The sequence below is a fragment of the Colletes latitarsis genome, chromosome 2 (assembly GCF_051014445.1).
Source record: "Colletes latitarsis isolate SP2378_abdomen chromosome 2, iyColLati1, whole genome shotgun sequence".
NCBI lineage: Eukaryota > Metazoa > Arthropoda > Insecta > Hymenoptera > Colletidae > Colletes > Colletes latitarsis.
Genome location: NC_135135.1, coordinates 15,610,934 through 15,633,540, shown reverse-complemented (window position 1 = coordinate 15,633,540; position 22,607 = coordinate 15,610,934). Strand labels below are relative to the sequence as shown.

Genomic DNA, 22,607 nt, shown 5'->3' with positions numbered 1-22,607 from the left:
GTATTTAATTTTTTTTTGTTCCTTGATTATTTCTTAATTTTCGTACCATAACGCGGTTCACCGAGTCCGTACAACAATGCAAATACTTGGTACCGAAACAAAAGGATGACACGATATAGGATTCGCCGAAAAAAGAACGGAAACCGACGAAAATATAGGCGTCCCGTTTAGGAAAAACATTCGAAAAAGAAACTAATATCTGGCTGCCAACGGGACCATAAAAGCAAAGCAAATAATGAAACGACGAAACTGAACGTTGGACAGCGCAACGAACCGTCGCGAGTCGTTTTATAACAGCGAGTTAAAATCGGCAAAAAGACTGGGGACGGTGGTTTCGAATAATCTTGAAACGGAGACAGGTGCACCGAGGGGACGTCGTGTTGTTAGGGCGGTGAAAATTTCGTAAGGAACGCTTTTCTATTGTACACGTTTCTAAATATACCGAGCGAATAGCCGATCGTAAAATTACCCGGTAAACGACGCTCGCCATTTGCCAGTCAACCCCTCTATTGTCGCGATAGGTCGACAGTCGTTTTTTTTTACTACCTTTACGAGGCTTCGTTTCATAGAATGTACCTACCCGCGCTAATGAAGTCGACGAAGCTCCGTACTTTTGTCTCGAAGGGCAAGTTTCAAACCTTAGAAACTCGGGGAGTTAACACCGAAGATCAGAGTCGGGACGAACGTAGTCCGATTAAAGTAAAATCCCGCTATTAACAACGATTACTGATCGCCGATCGAACGCAATCACGGTCGTTGTAATCGAACGATTAATTTAGTAATCGTTATTTGCGAATCATTGGTTCTATTATCATCGAATCAGTAATTTATTCGTTTTATCCGAGTAGTCGAAGGTAAACGGTGCCACGTGATTTTTAGAAGTCTCGACGTTTATGATATTCTAAAATTAGTGTTAATAATGGTACTTCCGCTTCGTTACGAACTCGTTCAGCTCCGCGACCTCAGCTTCAAAAAATACGGCGCAGAATCGGAAATTTTCTGACCCGTTGTCCCTCGACAGATTGCTACACCGGCGTTAAAAATAAATTGCACAGCTTGGGTAGAATTATTTTTGCGGCCGATGGAAATCAGCGTTCCTGGTATTTTCCAAAATCGCTTGTGCATTTTTCTCTGCTCCCTCGGATGATTTTTTTTTTTTTGGTACAACGAAGTCTATTACTTTGGGGAATAAAGCATGTAAATAACGAATCTCTATGGAAACACAAAATTGTATGAAAAAGATAGAATAATGTGAAAACAGAAGATTTATTTATAACCATGATGGGTGAAAGTAACCTCGTGAAAAATGAATTTCTCAAAATTTAAAATGTACTAATAAAAATACAAAGCAGTATAAAGGGGAAGTTACTGAAAATTAAATATCGAGGATAAAATCTGTTCTTTGCGATTGAACGATGTTATAACGCGACATAATTCGACGAGTACAAAGTAATACTCGAATAACTTGTCGAGCTACCAGGTATTAATGTTTGCATTTTATATAGGTAAAATAGTAATAATCACGGTGGATTTCGAGCAACGCGGTGGAACACTATCGGGTACGTTCGAGCGGATTAAGAATTCATCCCCTGTTTATGTGGCTGGGGCAGTAATTTCGATTTTTAGAGGCACTCTTGACGACCAGTGTACATACTCTGTACCGTTGGTTGGAAAATAAATTTTCGAGTAACCATCGGGCTGAAAGATTTATCACGATCTTATCCTATAGGTTTAACCTAGAATTTTCACCTACGGCCCGCCGGGTGTTATATTTCCTTCTCTACGTTTGAAATGTATGGCACTTCGGCGAGGAAAAAGTAACGTTGCTTCCTGCGAGGCACCTTGCATTTTTACATGCTTACCAACGCATCTCTTCTTTATTTCTCACATTGTGATTTACTTCCGCGAGCCGTACTTCGTCCTTGGAAAATTTATTTCAAACGATCGTTCGTCGTTTCTTTGAATCTTGTTCGTTATAGACCCGTCGTATTAATAATTTTATAATAGTGAAACGTCTTTTTTAATATCGAGTCATTGCAGTAGGACTAAAATAAGTTGTTAGTGACATTAGTCAACCTACTCCATACTATAAGTCTATGAGACTAGTTGACCCTATTATAAATATTTTAATTCTAATCACAGTCAGTAGACTTTTAAACAAGCGTATGCCTCAAAAAAATTGGTCAACCGCCATAGTTGATAGCTGAATTTTAATTCCATTTAGTCGAGTTTTCTCGTAAGGAGAGACCTGCTGCGTTTACGGAGCAATGCGCTTGGGATCCTCTTTATTATGTTTTTTACAACACCGCGACAAAAAACGATTCTTATGACGAATTTAATTACAATTAGCAATTAGCATTGGTAATAGATGTGTACGTTAATTAGGGATGGTAATGAGCAAAGGAGTCGTAAAGTCGGGGCAAACGCGAGTCCGTCGTCCTGAAAAAGTGCGGCTCTTCAAAGCAGATCATTAACCACGACGGAAAGAACATGAGACAGCTGCTAGGTGTTCGCGAATACATTAATATTAATGCTGCGGGAAGAGCAGTATTGTTTAAAGACAATTATTAGATCCGATCACGCCGTGTACTTGCAACGAAACAGTATAATTACCTTTCTAACACCGATTGAAAAAACTCTTGGAATTTCGTATAATTATCCTATTCTCAAAGCCAAAAAAAAAGGTAGGAGAACAGGTGTAATTTCATCGTTATAGTAAAAGAACAAATTAGCTTCGAATTAGAATTAAAATTCTTTATTCTGTGATTTCTTTCTTTTTTTTTTTTAACGCGATATAGTGGTTATTTAGACAATTTTAATGAACATCTAGCAAGGTTATGTATGACGTGGATGTCCGGAATTACTACGCCATCGGTCACTCGACACTTTGCAGTCGAAACATTCCAAAACACCTAACCCGCGCGCGACGAATTTCACGAATTGCTACGAAATAACATTGTTCCGCCGACGACTTTGCGACATTTGAGCTTTATAATGCATTACGAATCCAGAACACAAATTGTTATTCGTTTAATTACAAAAGCAGAATCAAACCGGCGCGCAATATAATATATATTGCACATTCTGACGTATTAAATATTTATAACGTATTTTTGCATATCGGTTGAATCGAGTATACAAAATATTGGCTGCATCCATTTGAGCTTGTTTTCAAAATGCAACGATACATATTTGGAAAAGAATAATTGACTAATTGAATTTTTAACTCCTGCTTCCACGACGGTCACTGGTGACCGGTACTACAAACTTAATATCACGAAATGGAAGAACAATAATATTTGTAGAACTGCAAATAATACTGTTTTAATTAGAAATGCTGTAAAAGAACAAATACACCATATATTTCCATATTTCACAGTATAATTTTCACAAAATATTAATAATATTGCTTATATTAAATGAATTAAAAGCCAATTCGCGTAGTGTTTGGACTCGTTTTAATCAGAAGTATCCGAAGAATACTTTGACAGTATTTTCTAAAAAAATAACACGAAAAACTCGGCAAGTAAAATTTTGTATGATTTTTTGCTCCCATTACGCATATATTGCACGAATCAAAAGTAGTTTAAATTGCGTTGTGTTTGGACTCATTTTAATCAGAAGAACGTAACGAATACATCGGTTCTAACTTTGATTACAAATCTTAGGGAAGTTAACCGTGCATTAGTTGTGAATAGCAAAATCGAGCTCGTCGAAATAGGAGGTTAAAGAACGCTGTCGCGCTTGCAGTGGTTTTTGTCGCGAGATGAAACCGGTAGAAGAAGAACAATAGCTTGAAAGTCCCTAGGAAGGATAGAGTGTCAATGTGTTGCGGAGGATGACATCACTGATTCGCCGACGGCACCAGAGTTCACTCCGAGAGTTCATTTCCCGCTACGCTCCTGTAACTGGGTGAAATATCTTCTACTCGTCGCGTTACCTTTCTCATATATCTTCCTTTATTTTCGCCACTATTACTTGTTCAATCTTCTCGCGCCATTCCCTATCGTTCGGTTGCCAACGCGTAAATGATTAGACTCGCGCTGCAAGAAAACCGTAAACGAGATTCGTTCCCCAATAATATTCCCACCCAAACGTTCCTCGACGACTTTTGATTTCACAAATTTCGATTTTACTTAGCTTCGTAACAAATTTATTTCCTTCCGCGTCTGCAACCTGAGAATTATTTATTTTACGAGGGAGGGGGGGGGAGGGAAATTGCACAACTTTTATGGGGGTCGTAAACGAAAGGGAGGTTCAATCTTGAAGCGTATGGCAGTTTCGTTTCCGTGAAAAATGTTTCAAACTTTTACGAGCCGTTTGAATTTGAAACGTTTTTCAAAGTAAAATCACATCTTCCCTTTGGACGAAAATATTCTTTTCCAAAATATTGACGAAATTTTCCAAAAGGAAGAATTTATTCTTTGCTCGCTGTCGCGTAACTTTGTGGGATCGTCGAGGGGTTAAGTGACATCGTTACCCCCCGTTGTATCGAAAAGTATAGAATATACGAGTAAAGTATCGTTTTATACTCGAAGGAAGGAACTTATTTAAAGTTGTCGGAGTCCTGTTTTCGGAATTGTTCGATTTCCTAGTGCCGCGGACTATCGTTTCGCGCGTCGTTAATGCTAAATATAAAAGGACGAATGGCAACTAGATGAAAAAGGAGCTCCTCTTTTCTTTCCACCCCTCGAAGTCTTCTCGTATCTCTTCCCCTTGAGCAGCTCCTTTTATCGCGTCCCTTTGTCGCGTTACCTTCACGCTTCGCATGTAAATATCGACGTTAAAGACCGCGTACGCGTGAACAAGCACGCACACAGAGGCTTGTGCGTAAGGAGGACACGCATGCGGGTGAGCCAACAATGTTCCCTCATATTTCCGTATTACGTTTCTCTCGTCGTTAAGGAGGTCGGTGCTCGCCGTGTTCTCTTCCCCTTTTTTCATTTTTTTTTTTTCGTTCCGTAGAGCACGAACATAGGGGTGGCAGAGACTCCCAAGACCCTTTGTGGGACGGTTCCAAGGGACGGCCAGGACGATCCCGACTCATCGAGCCCTTCCAGGCAACTCGAACACCGGTTAATCGATGAAACGTTCCTCCGAGGCGATGATTTATGCCGCGTTCTCTGATATCTTCCGGCCAGTCGTGTCGCGACTGGATAATCCCGATCGTTTCGAAAAGGTGCGTGGGTGCAACTTATGCGCGAACGCGTCCTTTGCGCCAAGTAGGAAAGTATCGATCGACCAGCCACGGACAAGAACAGTTTATGAAAGTAATCTGCACCGACTTCGACTTCGGGAACCCGGTCCTTCCTCGAAAAACATTGAATTTCGGGGGAAGCGTCGAGTTACCATAATTAAATTAGCTCCCTGGAACGAGGGCGTGCATTGGAAATTTCGGATGTTAGAAAAATAAGTGCTACGTTAAGAAAGTTGAGAATGTTTCTTATCAAACTATTCCACGGTTGGCCAAGGGTTGTACCAATTTAGTGTTTGAGAACTTTGAGTACTTGTTTCATGATTCGAACAACGAAGAGAGTTATTCTGACTCCAGGTTATTAGCGATCCGCCAGGGAAACATGTTCGTGGTTTTCGAAAGAGGCTTTATGGTTGGCGTACACGTTCTCTTTCTTGCTTTGATCCGTGTGCAAAATACATAGTAAATAGGGACGCAGTTTAAAGGCCCTTTAAAAATTCAAAATCCAAAATTCAAATGTGTAAATTATTGGGAAATTCTTCTGTGACGCGTTGAGCGGTGATTTGTTGTTTCAAGGTTGGTAACGATGATATTATTCGATATCTTTCGTTTCTTAAAATCGTTTTTTTCTTTGGCGATTATTATTTGCAGCTTCCAAGCTGTTTAAAAACACAATGCGCACATTAGGGTCGCGAATAATTGTTCGAGATTTTCCCTTGCGCTGGTTGGAGCGCGTTTTAAGAAAATGAAGGTCCCGGACAAAGGCGAACAGGTGCAACGCGTCAAAGATGAAAAGAATGAGACGGAGAAAAAGAAATAAAGGAGGAAAGTCCGTTGGAAACGTATTTGCAATTCTTCGTCGGCATTCTATTTAGCTGACTTGCGTAAGTTCAAGCCTAAGAAAAGTCTGAACGCAAAGCGAAGGAATCTTTTATAATGTTTTTACGAGCAATAAACTCTCGAAGCTCTGGTTAATCGCGTTGCGTCATGTTGGGTGTCGTTTTAATACAAATTCGAATGTTTTTCGAATGGAAACTCGTTGGAATTAATTTGAATATTATTCGTACATAAATTTCTAAAATCATAAAACTCGTGCGGTCGTTAATTTTATTACTAAAATCAAAATGAAATCTCTATATGATCCATGACGAACTAAAAAAAATACTTCGTAACAGTATTTTTCAACCCTTCTCGAGTCGTGACTACCTTTTATAATAATCAAGTATCCTACGACTTTTCCAAAAAATATTCGTATATTTTTAGTGGTATGAAAGAATTAATAAAATTTCTTAACGAGTCGCGATAATATGTAATTTAAATATATTTAAAACACGTTTCTTCCTTCGAGCGTGTAATATAATTATATACGACTGCGTTCATTTAACAATCATGATATTCAGACAGCTTGTTAAACGCATCAAATGTTCTGTAAAAATTAACTAACTAGAGTATCCGATTATGCAAAATATTTCATACGCAGTATATCGCAAATTAATGAAATACGGGAACATACGTGACGTTAATTACATGCATTAGGCCGTTAGAATTCATTCTTGTCGTGTTTCATTTACATCATCTAATGTGATTTGTATTATAATTCATACTGCTGACAAACGAAATCGAATTTATTTCATGAACGAAATGTAAAATTTGTATGCTTGTCAATCGCTTTTCGGAATGAAAATAACTTGACGTACAACCTTTGTCAAAAATAGTATTTATCGTTGTCGATTGAAATACTTGTAATATTTGTTTAACACGTTTGTTTCTGTCACCAAATATAGGCAAGTTATTCGAGTGTTTTTTTTTTTTTTTAAATAAATTTCAGTTTGTGCTCGATAGATTTTCAAATTGAATTTCCCTTTAAAAGTTTGCTTTAAACGTTATTTTGTAGCAAAGGAATGACAGTCGCGTAGCCGTGGAAGCACATACAGAGTTTTCTTACAACAAAACCTTCTTTGTCGGTATATAATCGTTAGGCGCGCCACAGGTGTGCGCTTTTCGTCGAAGCCTCTTGTAAAGCTTTCCATCCCTTCGTTTGCTCCGCTCCAACCTATCCTACAACCCCTTTGTGGCCGCGACTAGAGAACGACGAACGGCGGCATGTCTTCTGACGATCCTTTTCAGACTGCTCGAACCAGAAAATTCGATACCGCAACATTCGTTTTAGGCTTTCGTTCGTGGCCGCTGAATACAGCAGTTATACGCTGGAAAAAACCACTGATCTTACGCGAGAAACGACGATCTAACAATTTATTTTCATTAACCGCTGCCACGAAGTCTACCATGTCAAACACGATACGTTTTAACGTTCGCGATACAACTTTCGTTGGTGTTTCGTAAATTAAAACGGATTTTTTAAATCAACGAAAGCTGATCGACGCATCTAGAATTTGTATTTGTTAGGAATAAACTTTACTCGACTCTAAATACGAGTTGAAAAGACGACGGATGAAGCAGCTTGTCTTTTAAAAATTCGTTTGGAAGGGAGGAGACAAATAAAAAATGATTAATCAGTTTCAACGGAACTCATTAATTAGTTGACGAGTCTTAATTGAAATTCTACTCGAGCAAGCAATTCCAGGCTCGTTTCTAAGATTAGTCATTTCCGTTCTTCTCCCTGTTGTATCTATAGGCGTCCCATTGACACTCATCTTTATAGACCGTGCAATCGATACGACAGGAGGCATTACACAATACAAGACTTCTTGCGCGTGCAAGTACCCTAACAAGTTCTGTCTACACGTGTACTGGAAAGTATCCGAACGACGACGTACAAATTTAAACCAACGAACGTGTTTTTCTAGACAATAATTGATTATTACTTATTACTAACTTGTTACTTACATTAATTTGCATTCACTTTACCGTAACAGACTCATAACAACTTTATTACGTGCTCTTTAATTATCGTGACTCTATTATGCACCAAAAAATAATAGAAAGTATGAGTTTCATAAGCCTTTTGCACTTAAACCTGCAACTCTTCAATAAATGATTACACACTTCCAAAATGAAGAATTTTATGATGGGCCTGTATTATACAAACTATTAAAAAATATGTGCGTATTTATTCTTCTTTTTTTTTCTAAATACAAAATTGCAATGTTGAATTCGTTGCTGCACCTTTTCATGTAATTCTCTCTACCAGTGGAAAAACTAAAATTTTTCCGATTCCACATGAAATTTGCCAGCCGGGTACGTGAAATTTTTTTTAATATTCATTTTTGTAGAAATAGTACGGTTGAAAATGAAACGTCGACTTTTGACAAAAAAAATTGCGTATAAAAATATTTTCAACAGAAAAAGTTTTTAACGTATCGTGAAACCTCTGCGTGTATGGCTAGATAACCTATTCAGACAAATTTTATGAAAGTTTGAAGCTATCGGCTCCAGCGGTTTGAAAAATGTCATTTCGAGAAAAACGAATTTAAAATTGTAGTTCGTGATTTTTAAAATTCACGAAAGAATGGGAAATACGAAGAAATTCGATTGTTTTTTCATTTCCATCGTGGTGTGACCCCTGGAGTAATACAATTTAGGGTGGCGGTAACCGAGTCCTTTACTCTATGTCTACATTCGCGCGTATCGCTAAAATTACGCTCGTGATTAAATTTCCCAATGATATAACGCAAACACCGTTGCAAAATTGATCGATGTCGCGGGTCAATATCAATTAGAACTTTTGTTTGCTCGAACCGATATAATTTGTCGCTAAAAAGGTCAATGTCTGCCCTAAGTACGATCAATGGCGGATCTAGAACAGCTCGAGGAGGGAGAGGGGCTAAGATATTATAAACAGAAATAATAGATTTTTTTAGACAATCTTAGGAGGAGTTTAAGGCCTTGTAGCTTCGAAGAATTAATTCTCGCGTCATGGGAATTCGCCGTAGACACAATTTCTACGAACAACCATTATAATAATTTGACCCACGGACATTACGGTATGATTTAACGAATCGTCGCGTAACAGTTGCTTCGCGATGATTCAGATATCGGTTAAATGGTGCTTGAACCTTTCTTCTCTTTATCTTGTCCTCTCAATAGTTGCATCTCTCTTCGATCCCCTCTCTTTCTCTTTCTTTTGCCGCTCTATCTTTTTAAAGTTTCGATCCGACGAACAAGAGAGAGAAGTCTAACGCGGCAAGAGGAGATATACCTAGTACATACTATGTACTTCTGTTTCACGTAGCGGCTAATAAAAAAAATTAACTGCCCGCTTCCCTCTTTTATTGCCCACTTCGAGGGTAGCGGAAACTACAACGAACGTGTTCGTTCGGAGCTAGCACGATGACGAGGTCGCAGTCGATGGAGTTACGTCAGTATTTGAATTTCCATCGGTGTCTTTTAACACTCGTATATCTTACTAAATACACCGTACGACCTTTATAGTCTTTCCAGCGTGGGAAATAATTACGTTCGAGCTTTCGTTCAAACGTTGACGATTTTCGGTGTAATACGAACCCAAATCGACCTAATATTAATTATATTAAACATACAGGCGAAATAATTACCAGATGTTTGATAAGTCACGAGCAAAGGGTTAACGCTCTCATTTTGGTGGCCTAATTTGCTGCGAAAAATGATCAATTTTCCCTATTGGATTCGTTTTCATTTGTATCTCTTAACGTTTCAATTTGAGGATCTATTTTTCTAGTTACATAGTGGTAGATATTATTACCCTTATATGAGTATACAAGGTGTTCGGCCACCCCCGGGGAAAAATTGTAATGGGAAATTCTAGAGACCAAAATAGGACGAAAATAAAAAATACCAATTTGTTGATGGACGCTTCGTCAAAAAGTTCCGCCAGTACTGAATTTTTTTCTCGAAAGTGGGTAGGATTTCGGGGGTATGTCTATTCACCAAAAATAATTGCAATTGACCCCCACAACCAAAACTAATTTTTTGGTTTTGATTTTCGTTTTATATTGACCTCTAGAATCTTCCATTAAAAATTTTCCCAGGGGTAGCCGAACACCCTGTATATGAAAAACTGCATAACCTAAAATTTGTTTCAGTACATATTTTTAGGACCCGGCTAAGATTCACATATCCTATTTAAGTTTGTCTCTCTCGACTCGATGATTAATTTGTCCAGTCCTATAGTGGTATCCGTGTATAGTGTAATCCCTGTCGCCCATATATGAGTGATGCAGCTAAAAAAAAAAAAAAATAATGTTTACCACGATGATGATGGGAGTCCGGGACGCGAAACTGTATCGAAGCGCGGCGACCAGTCGTGCACGGAGAAGGTAGGTTGCGAGTTATCGAGAGAGGATCGGGATTCTAGCTAGAATCGATTTTCCGTATCGCGTGGCGTTACAGCGACCTTCCGGCATCGCAAAGTTCGCCGGGTACAGTGACCCCGGGGTACATTGAGCGCACAGGCGGTGCTTGGCGTCGTAACATCGCCGCTCGTAAACCATTCCACGGCGGAACGAGCGCCACTTCCGGAAAGCTGTGCTCTCGCTCTCGTGCGCGGCACGGCGTCATGCTCGCGCGAGTTCGACGACGCGGAAAGCGTGCACCGAACCCTGCGATCTTATCTTGGACGGTTCTCACGGTCAAGAAATGTTTTCAGGTTACCGACGATTAATTTCGAAATATCTAAAACACGCCGGGAGTACTGGCTACGGTCAGATCCTATCGGTTACGGTTAAAAGAGTTCACGTGGATCTGGTTTCACGACGGATCGATATCTACCATTACCATCTTACCCATTTCGCGTATCGTTCAGCGAAAATAGTTACGTCTCCCCGGGATGCGTTATCGTCGCGGTTTCCGTTTCACTCGTTCACCTAATCGCACAGATATTCCCACCGATAACCAATACCGCTCCACCACGACGAAAATCTCTGCTTAAAGGGATTCTTTTTTTTTTGCTTTTCATTTTTCGAAAGTACATATTATTTAAAAATTAAATCTCTTTGAAGCAAATGGTTTCTTCGATGGAAAGAAATCGAACCAACAGTCCATACAAACGTTCGATTTAAAGTATATTGTAAGTTCCATTATAGCGCGCCATTTTGCCCACGTGAAATGGAATGTACGAGACCGAGGATGCCGCTGACAGTTTATCGAATTATTTGTCACGCTCCTCTGTAGAAGTCGAAGTCGATGTCTGGCCAAGAAGATGGTCGAAACTTGCTCCGATACTCCGACTTTCGATATTCCCGTTGTACAGTTGATGGAGTGACCTGTAGAGATTGGCCTAACGAAGAGAAAGGAATAGAATCGTGACACCGATGCGCCGGTGATCGTGTAATGTAAATTTATTTCCAAGAATGTGGAACTAAAGACGCCGATGGTTACGATCCCGGGGCGGTTTGGTGGGGGTTAAGTGATTTCCGCGATTATTTCCGCTTCCATCCAGACACGACCTGCAGACGCGATCGATATGGCTACCGAACGCATGCACACGTAGCTTCGTATAATTTTTGCCCTAACTACAGTACCGTGTAAAGCCGTGCAATTTATTTCTGCATCCGCGTCCGCGTGCAGACGGCGGTATATCCTGTCTCCCTTCGTTCCATTTTTATTTCGTTCCATTATTCGTGCCCCTCCTCCCCGCTTTGAAACATCGCACAGACGCGAAAGCTTGTTTGCCACCGATCTCTGCGAACGCAATTGCGGCGAACAGCAGGAAACGGTCTGATATTCTTAGTGTGGATTGGATGGAGTGGATTGTCCATCGATCGTCGATTCTTGCGAATCTTGTTTGGTAAATCGCGTTAACGAAGCGCACGAAAAACAAATGAATTCGGAATATCACGACGCCGGTGTTTTATTATTAGAGCCATCGTGGACGCGATCCGGTTGCATCGAAATTGCTGACACGCGTCAAAAGTAAATTTTCGTTGTTTCTCGCGAGCGAATAACGAGTTATCGGAACGAACGATCCGTTTTTAACTATTATTATCGGGGTGTCCGAGACGTTCGATTTATTATTAGCTCGTCTGGATATTAATTACCGGGTTTTCGGCTGTCAATGACGTTGAATAAATCTTCTTTTAACTGAATCGAGGGATGTAAAAGATGGCGATCGAATATTAATATTGCCTTTTTCCCCCGGGGAAATTTAAAAATGTTTGCAACTTAAAATTTCTTGATTTGTTTTGTTAATTCGTGTTACTATACGTGAACCTTAAATCGAGTCGTGATGTATTCTATGTATGTCGCCGTAGCAGCGCCCGTTGGAGTGCAAAGGGTTAGTAACGCAAGATCTTTTTTAAAAGTAATAAAAGATGATTTTTAAAATATCGATCGAGTGTTTGATGGGTTTCGTAGCTATAAAACCGCAAGGGATCGAATGGAAGGCTTATTATACTCCGTGATACTTTTTGATCACCCTATAAACTAGAAATACGCATTGCCGCGTTGCGTCGAAGGGCGATGCACCGGCAGTTACCGTTCTCTAGGGGCGGTTACCCCTTCCCCGTCGGTTCCACCACCAACGGTGACGGACTCGACCCTCGTTGGAACCCCGGTCGAAGGGTTGGGATGGTCGATGCAGTGTTTCCATAGAAACCAGACGCGCCGTCCGCCACCCCTTTCTACAGTGCATTCAACCGAGGGTTGCAGTCTTCGCTTGAAAACCTACCGCTATTCCCCGGCAACAGTAGTCATCTTCTCGATGATCTGCCACCCCCTGTCTCGTCTCCCGACTCTCTCTCTCTCGAAGGCTTAAGATTATTTTTCTCGATCAAGGTATCCGCAAAAATATCGCCTCGATAATTAATTTCCTACCAACTTTACTTTCTTTTTTAAGAGTTGGAAAAACCATCCCAAGACGTATACTGCGTCGTTAACCCTTCTTCATTTATTAGGTTGTAAAATGACGCTTAACGAGAAAAGGTAGTGACGTTTGGAAAAATGCAACGTTGCAGAGATTCCCGCCAAAGCGTGGGAGGATCGTCGCGCGTCTGGAACGCAATATCCTAAATATACAACGGGATTAATGAAGTATACAATATGGGTTCCATTTCCATTTGTTTACGTTCGCGCAATCGTGTTTATTTACAACGTGTGTGTCCATGGGAAAATAAAATTGTGTCGAACAGAGTTAAACAAATACAGTTCGTTTCACGCGTGTCGTACACCTCTGGGGTAGAAAAGAATCGCGCAGAACAAGGTCAAAGGCTCGACAAATGTTTGCAGATTAATGTTTAGTCCTTTGTTTGGATAGCAATCCGAAAACGTAATGCATACTACCTTCGCTAAAAATAATCATCTTTTTCAAGGTTTAAAGCTCCAGCTGTTTTACAGAGGATTTTATTAGTTTCATAAAATAATAGGGTCTCCTAAATCCTTGTCAGATCGAATTTGAAAAATTAAGCTCAAAGATAATCGTCCATGCTATATTCCAGTTCCTTTGACGTCCATCTGCAAAGGGTTAATATGTTATTTCTTGCGAAGAATTTCGAGAAAAAAGGTTGTACAACTTTTTGTCTATCAAGAAGCAAGAATTGTCAAAGAAAAAGGTCGGTTGTTTGCGTTCTTTTGGATAGAATGGACGTCGTCCGTCGTACTCGTCACCGAAAGTAATTATACGTTAACGTCAGTTTATGATGTTGCACCGAGGGTCGCGCAATTATGCGCAAAAGGATACACGGCCGTGCAAAGCATCTTGTCGCTTCTCGTGATTTTCTCGATGCACTTAGGCGCGATTGCTAGGTACCAGCTTACAAAGGTGACCCGGCGAGGGACGACAAGATTTATGGTCCGCCCTTGAGTGTTCCTCCCGAGGAGATCCGATCGCCTAGACAGCCAGTAGAATTAATGCCGTTGCCGTGTACATAGACGCTGGGTCTGCGTTGTTATAAAAAACGCGCGGGCCCAGGATACACGGGGCTATCTTCTTCCTCAGAAGCAAAGAAGAAAAGGAAGAAACCCGACTAGCGATGTCTACCGCTCTCGGGATCTTGCACCGTCTGCATTACCAACAACTGGTTATTCTATTAACGAGAAACGATAAATGATTTCAGTCGTTTCACCTTCGGGTACCTATTCACTGAATCGAGGATCTCGCGGTAGTAACTTTAAATTCTCGTGTTTCCTTTCTCTTTTCTTCCAGTCGATGCAAAATTTCCCTCCATTTTACACGAGGTAGATACCGTCAGCTTTCCGTGTCCAGAGATGCCCTTGACGTTTATAAAAATTATATTCGTAATATTTCTTACGTTTCTCTCAGATCCCGAAAAATCTAAATTTCAATGATTCCATTTTGTAGGAAATTCGAATAATTTAGCTTTAGCTAGGTTATATTAGGAATTGTCACCCTACGCACAATAAACAGTCAAACGCTTCGGGAACATCGGCGGCCATATTGGATGTTCCCTCGACGAGGAGTCGACGTTCCTTTCACATTCTTGCGAGGATTACTAATATACGGAAAGAATATTCTCGCAAGAGTGTTCGCGAGATTGTAATTTAACGAAAGACGGTATAGTTAATTTCGCAAAGAATCATTATTCTTTTGTCGCGCGACGATTCATCGTCGCTGGCGTATACCGTATTAGGCGCGGTGCGCGGCCGTTACTACCGTCTATGAGTAAGGAAATTTTTCCGTTACTTACGAGGCTGATTCGAGACTTTTCTTATCCAAGGTCGCAGATCGTGGCAGACAAGCTATACGTACGCTTTTTGCGCGCGCGCGCGCTCGGCTTCTATTTCAGCCTGTGGATGAGAAACGTGATGGGGAGTAGAGAGTTGATACACTTCAGGGTTCCAGCAGTTGGCAAGGGGCGAGAGGGGAGCAACGTGACCCCTGAACGACGTTCATCGATCGGGGTGTACGCACCCTGCCTGCCCGCCTCTCCTCTCTCTCTCTTTCTCTCTCTGCGTTCTCCCACCACTCCCCTATCATTTCCTCTCTTCCACCTTGTCGACGTTTTCCCAACGTTGCCCATTTCAATTTTTTCGCGGTTCAAGATATTCTTCGTGTCTCGATTTTGTTTGTTCAGACACCCTTTCTTTCAGTTTCTTTGCCTGTCAATGTTCATATTTGGCAGTGAACGTACAAGTAATTTTCCCTATCAGGATTACGGATAAAATTACTCGAACATAGTTGTTAAGTTTCAATTTATTCTTTATGTGTTTAGTTAAGTTACATTGCAAATTAAATCTACTATACACGGTGTTTAGCCACCCATGGGTAAAATTTTAGTGGGAGATTCTAGAGGCCAAAATAAGACGAAAATCAATAATATCAATTTGTTGATCGAGGCTTCATTAAAAAGTTATTAACGTTTAAAGTTTCGCCTGTAGAACAGCTGCGTGCGCGTGATAGTGGTTCTCACTCAGCATGATAAACTCTGCTTACTGACGTATCGACAGCCTTACAGTTTTCTCAGTGAGAACCACTAGCAAGCTGTTCGCAGACTGCCGTTCCACAGGCGGAACTTTAAACGTTAATAACTTCTTAACAAAGCCTCGATCAACAAATTGGTATTCTTGATTTTCGTCTTATTTTCCTCTCTAGAATCTCCCATTAAAATTTTTCCCAAAGGTGGCCGAACATAATATAAATGAACGTAAAACAAAACAACGTAAAAACTCGCGTTCATCGCGTTACATGGCGGACACACGTACCGGAAGTCAAACTCGAGTTACATATATCGAGCAACCACGCAAACAACTCCAGCTTATACACCTGCGTCTTATTCTTAAAATAAATTTTCAATTTAGAATTAAACTTTTCGATACTCCCCCCTGTTGTTTCGCGAATCTGATAACGCTGGTAACATCGGTATTCGAAATATGCTCGGTTGTACGCGAAAGAACGCGATCGTTGTAAATACGGCGTGTTCCGTTGCCGCTGGAAGAGTATACGTTCCTCCACATTCGGTATGCTAAATGTAGCTTTCCGGCGACCTCGGGTCCGCCGGGGTACTTCCCGCAGGAGCATTCGCCTTTTATCTCAGGACTCGATCGAAATTCTTGCACGAATGCATCTCCTCGTCGCGGCCCGACATCGCGAGTATTTCCTGGAGCGTCGAGACGGTCTTTGTTCCGCTCGTTCGATCGTTCTGCACCGTCTGGTTTTTCTCTTTTTTTTTTTTAATCTTTTTCTCTGGATCGCGCGGCGTTATTCGTCGTCAGCTCGGAAAAGCGAACGTGTCATTGCGCGAAACGCAGCGCCGCGTGGATTCTGCCTCCCGGCGAGGCGGCGCAAGTGCGATAACCTTCGCATCGGTGACCTTGGGACTCTCTCTGGCTACCGATCTCCGTCCTTTTTTCACCGCCGTGGCGATTTCCTTCCAACCAGGCACCTATCGCTCTATCTGTCCATCTACCCACGAGCACTCAGGTGAAACATGACTGTTCGTTCGGTCAGATTTAATTAGAGAGGGACAGAGAGCATCCTTTCATCGTTAAATCGTTCGCGGGAACGGATCCACGGGAGTGGGAGCGCGTGGGAGTCGAGAGCCTCCGGCGAAGACGCAGACGGGGTCCGACATCGAGACCGAAACAGCTTCCGGCTTGTAACGCCGTGGGTGAAGTGTCAACGAATGCCAACCGAGCTGGGGACCAATGATCGGCGCGCTTTTGCGTCCGTGCTTCTTCCATTGGCCTCGTCGAACAATTACGGGGGATTGCCGCGGCAAGGGTTTCCCAAGGAAATTAACTTTCTTCCTTTGACGCTCTCCGTGGAACGTCCAATTACGAATTTAGTACGTTAACCCCTAGACGCTCAGGGTTAAACGTTTGAAAGATACCTTTTTTTATTATTAATATACAGGGTGTTCGGCCACCCCTGGGAAAAATTTTAATGGGAGCTTCTAGAGGCCAAAATAAGACGAAAATCAAGAATATAAATTTCTTGACTGAGGCTTTGTTAGAAAGTTATTAACAATTAAATTCAAAAATTTCAAATCGTTCTGGAAAAATTATATTTGTATGCGGGGGTCAATTACAATCATGTTTGGTCATTACACATACCCTCGAAATCCTAACCATTTTCGAGAAAAAAATTCCTTACCGAAAATCTAATGTGAGGTCAGAAATGCTTCCCTGAAATTTCATGCGAATCTTTAAAATGTCATAACTTCTGAACGGATTGGACGATTTTAATGTTTAAAAAAGCAAACTACGCGTATTTTGATGGAGAATACGTAAAAATTGCAAAAATATTCGAAAAGTTGGTCCTCGAACTCGCAAAATGAGAAAAATCGCATAAAAATGATCCAATCTTCAAACGTCCATAACTCCTACTATAGCGAATATATTTTAATGAAACTTTTTTCTGTAGTAGTGCTCATGGATACCTACAAAAAAGTATTAGACAATTTTTCTGTCGGGCGCCAAACAAAATTATTAAAAATGAAAAACGAATTTTTAAGAGAAATCAACAGGGGGGTTGCCTAAATTTTTTGACGGAAAAAAAAAATTTCAAATCGTTCTGAAAAAATTATTTTCGGTTGCGAGGGTCAATTGCAATCATTTTTGGTCATTAGACATACCCTCGAAATCCTACCCACTTTCGAGAAAAAAATTCGAGAAGGTGTGAAATCTTTCGACAAAATGAAAAAATTTCAAATCGTTCTGGAAAAATTATATTTGTATGCGGGGGTCAATTACAATCATGTTTGGTCATTACACATACCCTCGAAATCCTAACCATTTTCGAGAAAAAAATTCGAGAAGGTGTGGAATCTTTCGACAAAATTAAAAAATTTCAAATCGTTCTGGAAAAATTATTTTCGGTTGCGGGGGTCAATTACAATAATTTTTGGTGAATAGATCTACCTCCGAAATCCTACTCACTTTCTATTCTAGTGTAGTCTAAAGTTAACGTATGCGGCTACTCTCACTTGTATTCATACACTATGATAGTGATTCACTATAAATGAAAACTTGCTTCCTTATGAATTCTCTCCATTTATTTTTATCAAATGTTTTGTTTTTGTTTTAAATATTAAGAAGCAAGTAATGCGCGGATGACGAAGTATAGATTTCGTAGGTCGCGCGTAGCACTCGAAGGGTTAATTAAGATGGAAAATAGAAAGAAGATCAAGGGTTTAAACGAAGCATTTTTCTGTCAACAGGGATGCCGGTTGACTGAAGATGGCCTCGCCGACACTCTCGCTGGAATCGCGCGCGAATTCCATCGGGTCCCTGGCCTCGCTGTCCCCGCTTACAGTGAGCGGCAGTTCTCCGCCTGCGAGTGACTCAGCGATCTGCGACGTCGACAGCTGCGACCTTTGTCTCGACGCACAGAAACCTGGAGAGGCGCCCTGCCCGCGGTGTCGATTAGGAGGCGCCGGCGGCGTACGCTGTACCGGCTGCAAATCCACCGAGTCCGACGCTGTGGCTCGTTGCTTCGACTGCGCGAATTTCCTTTGCCCGAACTGCGTGATGGCGCATCAATTTATGCACTGCTTCGAGGGACACCGTGTCCTGAATCTCGACGACTCGAAGCTGGAGACCGTTACTAACTCGGCTGGCACCGAAATCCCAAAGAACAGCCAGGTGGCGAACGGCGGCAACGGAAACGGTGAGAAGGTGTGGTTCTGTCGCCGTCACAAGCAAGAACTGTTGAAGTATTTCTGTCGCACCTGCACCGTGCTGGTCTGCAAGGAGTGCACTATCACCGATCATCCCGGTTCGTTGCACGATTGTGCGCACATCTCCGAGGTCGGCACCCAGCAGCTCGAGGCGATGACGAGAGTGGTGCAGGAGTGCAGAGCCAAGGTGGCGGACGTGAAGGCCGCGGTGAAGGCGGCCGATCACGGCGCGGCGCGTCTACAAGTACAGTACCACAAAGCGCAGAACGAGATCAACGACACTTTCCAATTCTACAGATCGATGCTCGAGGAACGGAAGCAGGAGCTGCTGAAGGAGCTGGAGTCGGTGTTCTCCACCAAACAGATATCCCTCGGGGTTCTCACGCAAAAGGAGAACGAGATGGCCGACAAGATGCTTCAGACCTGCGAATTGGTCGAACGATTGACCAAATACACCACCGTCACCGAAGTATTGATGGTCAAGAAGCTGTTCGACACGAAGCTTCAGTTGTTACTGAACTATACGCCGGACGTGGGCAATCAGACGGTCGATCTCGAGTTTGTCAGCAATTATCAGGCGATTCAAGTGGGCGTGCGAAACACGTTCGGCTACGTTCGAAGCAACAACGAGAGCAACGCCGGACCGATCGGTAAGCAACCGCCTATCGCGCGACCAACGGCCCTCTCGGGCAACGGTAACAATGGCAGCAACGTCAACAACGGCCCAGGAAGCGCCGGATCCCTCGGCGGTCTACTATTGGATCGTCCTTACAGCAACGGCCTGATATCCTCTACCTCGAACTGTACCTCGTCTACGTCGCCATCGTCGTTCGACGCCAACAACAGCGTGATCACGAAACGTTTCAGCTCGGCCAACAGCCTGGGTCCGTTCTCGACGACGATCAGCGATCTGAACTTGAACGGGATAAACGCGAACCCGTACGAGAAGTGGAGCAACGGCGGGAACGACGCGTACCCGGTGGTAACCACGAACGATCACTTCTCGATGCCGGCGTCCGTGGTCGTGGCGGCGAACGCCGCGTCCGGCGACTCTGTCCTCGACCTGACCTCGAAGCTGATGTCCGCGGCGGCGATATTCCCGCCCAAGTCGCAGATCAAGCGACAGAAGATGATCTATCACTGCAAGTTCGGCGAGTTCGGAGTGATGGAGGGCCAGTTCACCGAACCGTCGGGCGTGGCGGTGAACGCTCAGAACGACATAATTGTCGCCGACACGAACAATCATCGCATACAGATATTCGACAAGGAGGGCAGGTTCAAGTTTCAATTCGGCGAGTGCGGAAAACGGGACGGCCAGTTGCTCTATCCGAACCGGGTGGCCGTGGTGAAGACGTCGGGCGACATAATCGTGACCGAGCGTTCGCCGACCCATCAGATACAGATCTACAACCAGTACGGTCAGTTCGTGCGTAAATTTGGGGCGAACATACTGCAGCATCCGCGCGGCGTGACCGTCGACTCGAAGGGACGCATCGTGGTGGTCGAGTGTAAAGTGATGCGCGTGATCATATTCGATCAGGCTGGCAACGTTCTGCAGAAGTTCGGTTGCTCGAAGCATCTGGAGTTCCCGAACGGGGTGGTGGTGAACGACAAGCAGGAGATATTCATTAGCGACAATCGCGCCCATTGCGTGAAGGTGTTCAATTACGAGGGGGCGTATCTGCGTCAGATCGGCGGCGAGGGGATCACGAACTACCCGATCGGTGTGGGGATCAACGCCGTGGGCGAGATACTGATTGCGGACAATCACAATAACTTCAATCTGACGATTTTCACGCAGGACGGTCAGCTGGTGTCGGCTCTCGAGAGCAAAGTGAAGCACGCGCAGTGCTTCGACGTGGCGCTGATGGACGACGGATCGGTCGTGTTGGCCAGCAAGGATTACCGACTCTACATTTATCGTTACGTACAAGTACCGCCGATCGGAATGTAGAGCAACGACGCGCCGCGACGCCGACAATGATCCACGATCATCGTCGTGATCATCGTTGTCGTTGTTTCTTTTCCCGCCATTGTTTCGACGGCCGGCCAACGGCCTGGATCTCATCGATCTTTTTTTACTTACACTCGCCTATCTTCTTCTTCGCCCACCTACTACCACTGCTCGTGCTCACTTCGCCTATCCACCTTCGCCCGCTCGACCCACCTCACTCCCGTTTACGAGACGCCGATCGCGAGATACCAAACGCGAGCGCGCGCGAGCGATCGCGCAACGCCGATCGAGAGTCGTCGAGAATCCAATGGTCGAACGCTCGTTTCGTTTCGCGTCCGGATTCGGGAACGGACGAACACATTTTCTAAACGAACGAAACACGAGAACTATACGAAAAATGAAAAACGCGAGGGACGACACACACACACACACACGCTCGCGTGACTCGCCGCGCGTACGATTCTCTTCGAGGCGCGATACGCGCGCGCGTGCGATACTGCTCGTATTATGAACGAAAATGATAAAAGAGAAAAAAAAAAGAAAATGAAAAAAATCACAGGCGACCTCGGAAAACGCCCGATTTTGTCGCGTGCGCAACGTACACGCGCACGCGCTAAAACATGGAAAGACACACGAGACGTGTAAGCGCATATATGCGGAAAACTTACTTGTTAATGTTGTTATAACTGAAAATACTGTTGTTGTTGTTTAGTTGTAGAGCTCGCCGCCGCTAGTCACTCCACTTCCCCCCTTCCCCCAAAAACCCTCGACCCCTCGTCTATTACTTTCTCCTTCTTCCGTGCGAATCTATTCTTAATTTTCCCCCTTTGTCCTCGTTCCTGTCCACCACCTTTTCGCCATCTTCTCGATCGAAAGCCCGCGAGGGACGTTTGTTTCGTGTAAACACCTCGAATGTATCACGTTTCTACACGCATCTTTTCCTTGGGTTGTGCAAACGAATGTGTGCCCCGTCCGCATCTAACACGATTCTTCTGATTGTCGATCCTTCCAATTCGCTTTGGGACTTAAAACTCGGCTTAATTGATGCTCGGCGGACATTAAAGACGGTCGGGCCTCGTTTAGACGCGAGCTCGAGGCGAACGAGAACAGAGTTCGCGAGGTAATTGAGCTTGAATCTTTGCTCTCTCTTCCTCACGTGCGCGAATAGTACCGAAAAAGTTAACGATCAATCGTTCGAAGGGCCATATGACGATCGGCGCGGTTGCTAGGAACGTCCGTTATATATACCCTTCGCTTAAAAAAACGACTTTTGCGATTAAGGGACAGATCAACGCTGCATCGATGTCCTTCTTCCTGAACCCTTCCTCGTCCTTGCGTGTCGTTTTTTTTTTCCTTTTTTTTCTAGGTGGTTAAGCAGATGACTTTTATATTTATATATGTACACGCACACGAACACGAGTTTTCTTCTTGTTTCTTTTTTTTATTTTTTTTTTTTAAGAATCAACGACAACTTCGACGGAGATTCACCCACAAGGTGCATTTGAAATACCGACAGTGGACCCAACCAGTCCTAGCGCTGTCTTTTCACAATCTATTCTTCTTATTTTCTCTGATTTTGTTTTCCTTTTTATCCACGGATAATGCTTGCTTTTTGTTTTCACCTTTGCGAACGTAGATCGTTGCGTAAATTTGTGTTTCTTCTCCCCCTCCCTGTGCTGTCCGTAATTTTGTTTTTGTTTCCTTTTTGACGATCGATCGTCGCGAGGGAAGATGAGCGTTCAGGGAGAATGCGCGAAAGAAGGACGAGGAGCGCGGTACGTCTTTGTCGGAATTCTTTCTCGTCTTCCTCGATCGATCGGTTCCGCGGGGGTCCGTGGATCCCATTAAATGTTCGAAAATACGCGAACGTTCTTCTTTTCTCATTCTCCTCTCTCGATCTGACATTACTTTAATCGTAGTGGTGTTAACGTAGTGAGTAGTCTTAGCGAGT

The 22,607-nt window shown here is 43.0% G+C and overlaps 1 protein-coding gene across 1 annotated transcript in view; it reads left to right on the top strand.

The window, feature by feature from the left end:
* Positions 1-21,716, top strand: part of Brat (tripartite motif-containing protein brain tumor) — a 58,166-nt gene extending 36,450 nt beyond the window's left edge. Inside the window, exon 2 of the mRNA XM_076773933.1 lies at positions 18,244-21,716. Coding sequence (XP_076630048.1) covers positions 18,263-20,656 — 2,394 coding nt within the window. The 5' untranslated portion in view covers positions 18,244-18,262 and the 3' untranslated portion in view covers positions 20,657-21,716. The remainder of the gene's footprint in view (positions 1-18,243) is intronic.
* Positions 21,717-22,607: the final 891 nt, after the last annotated feature.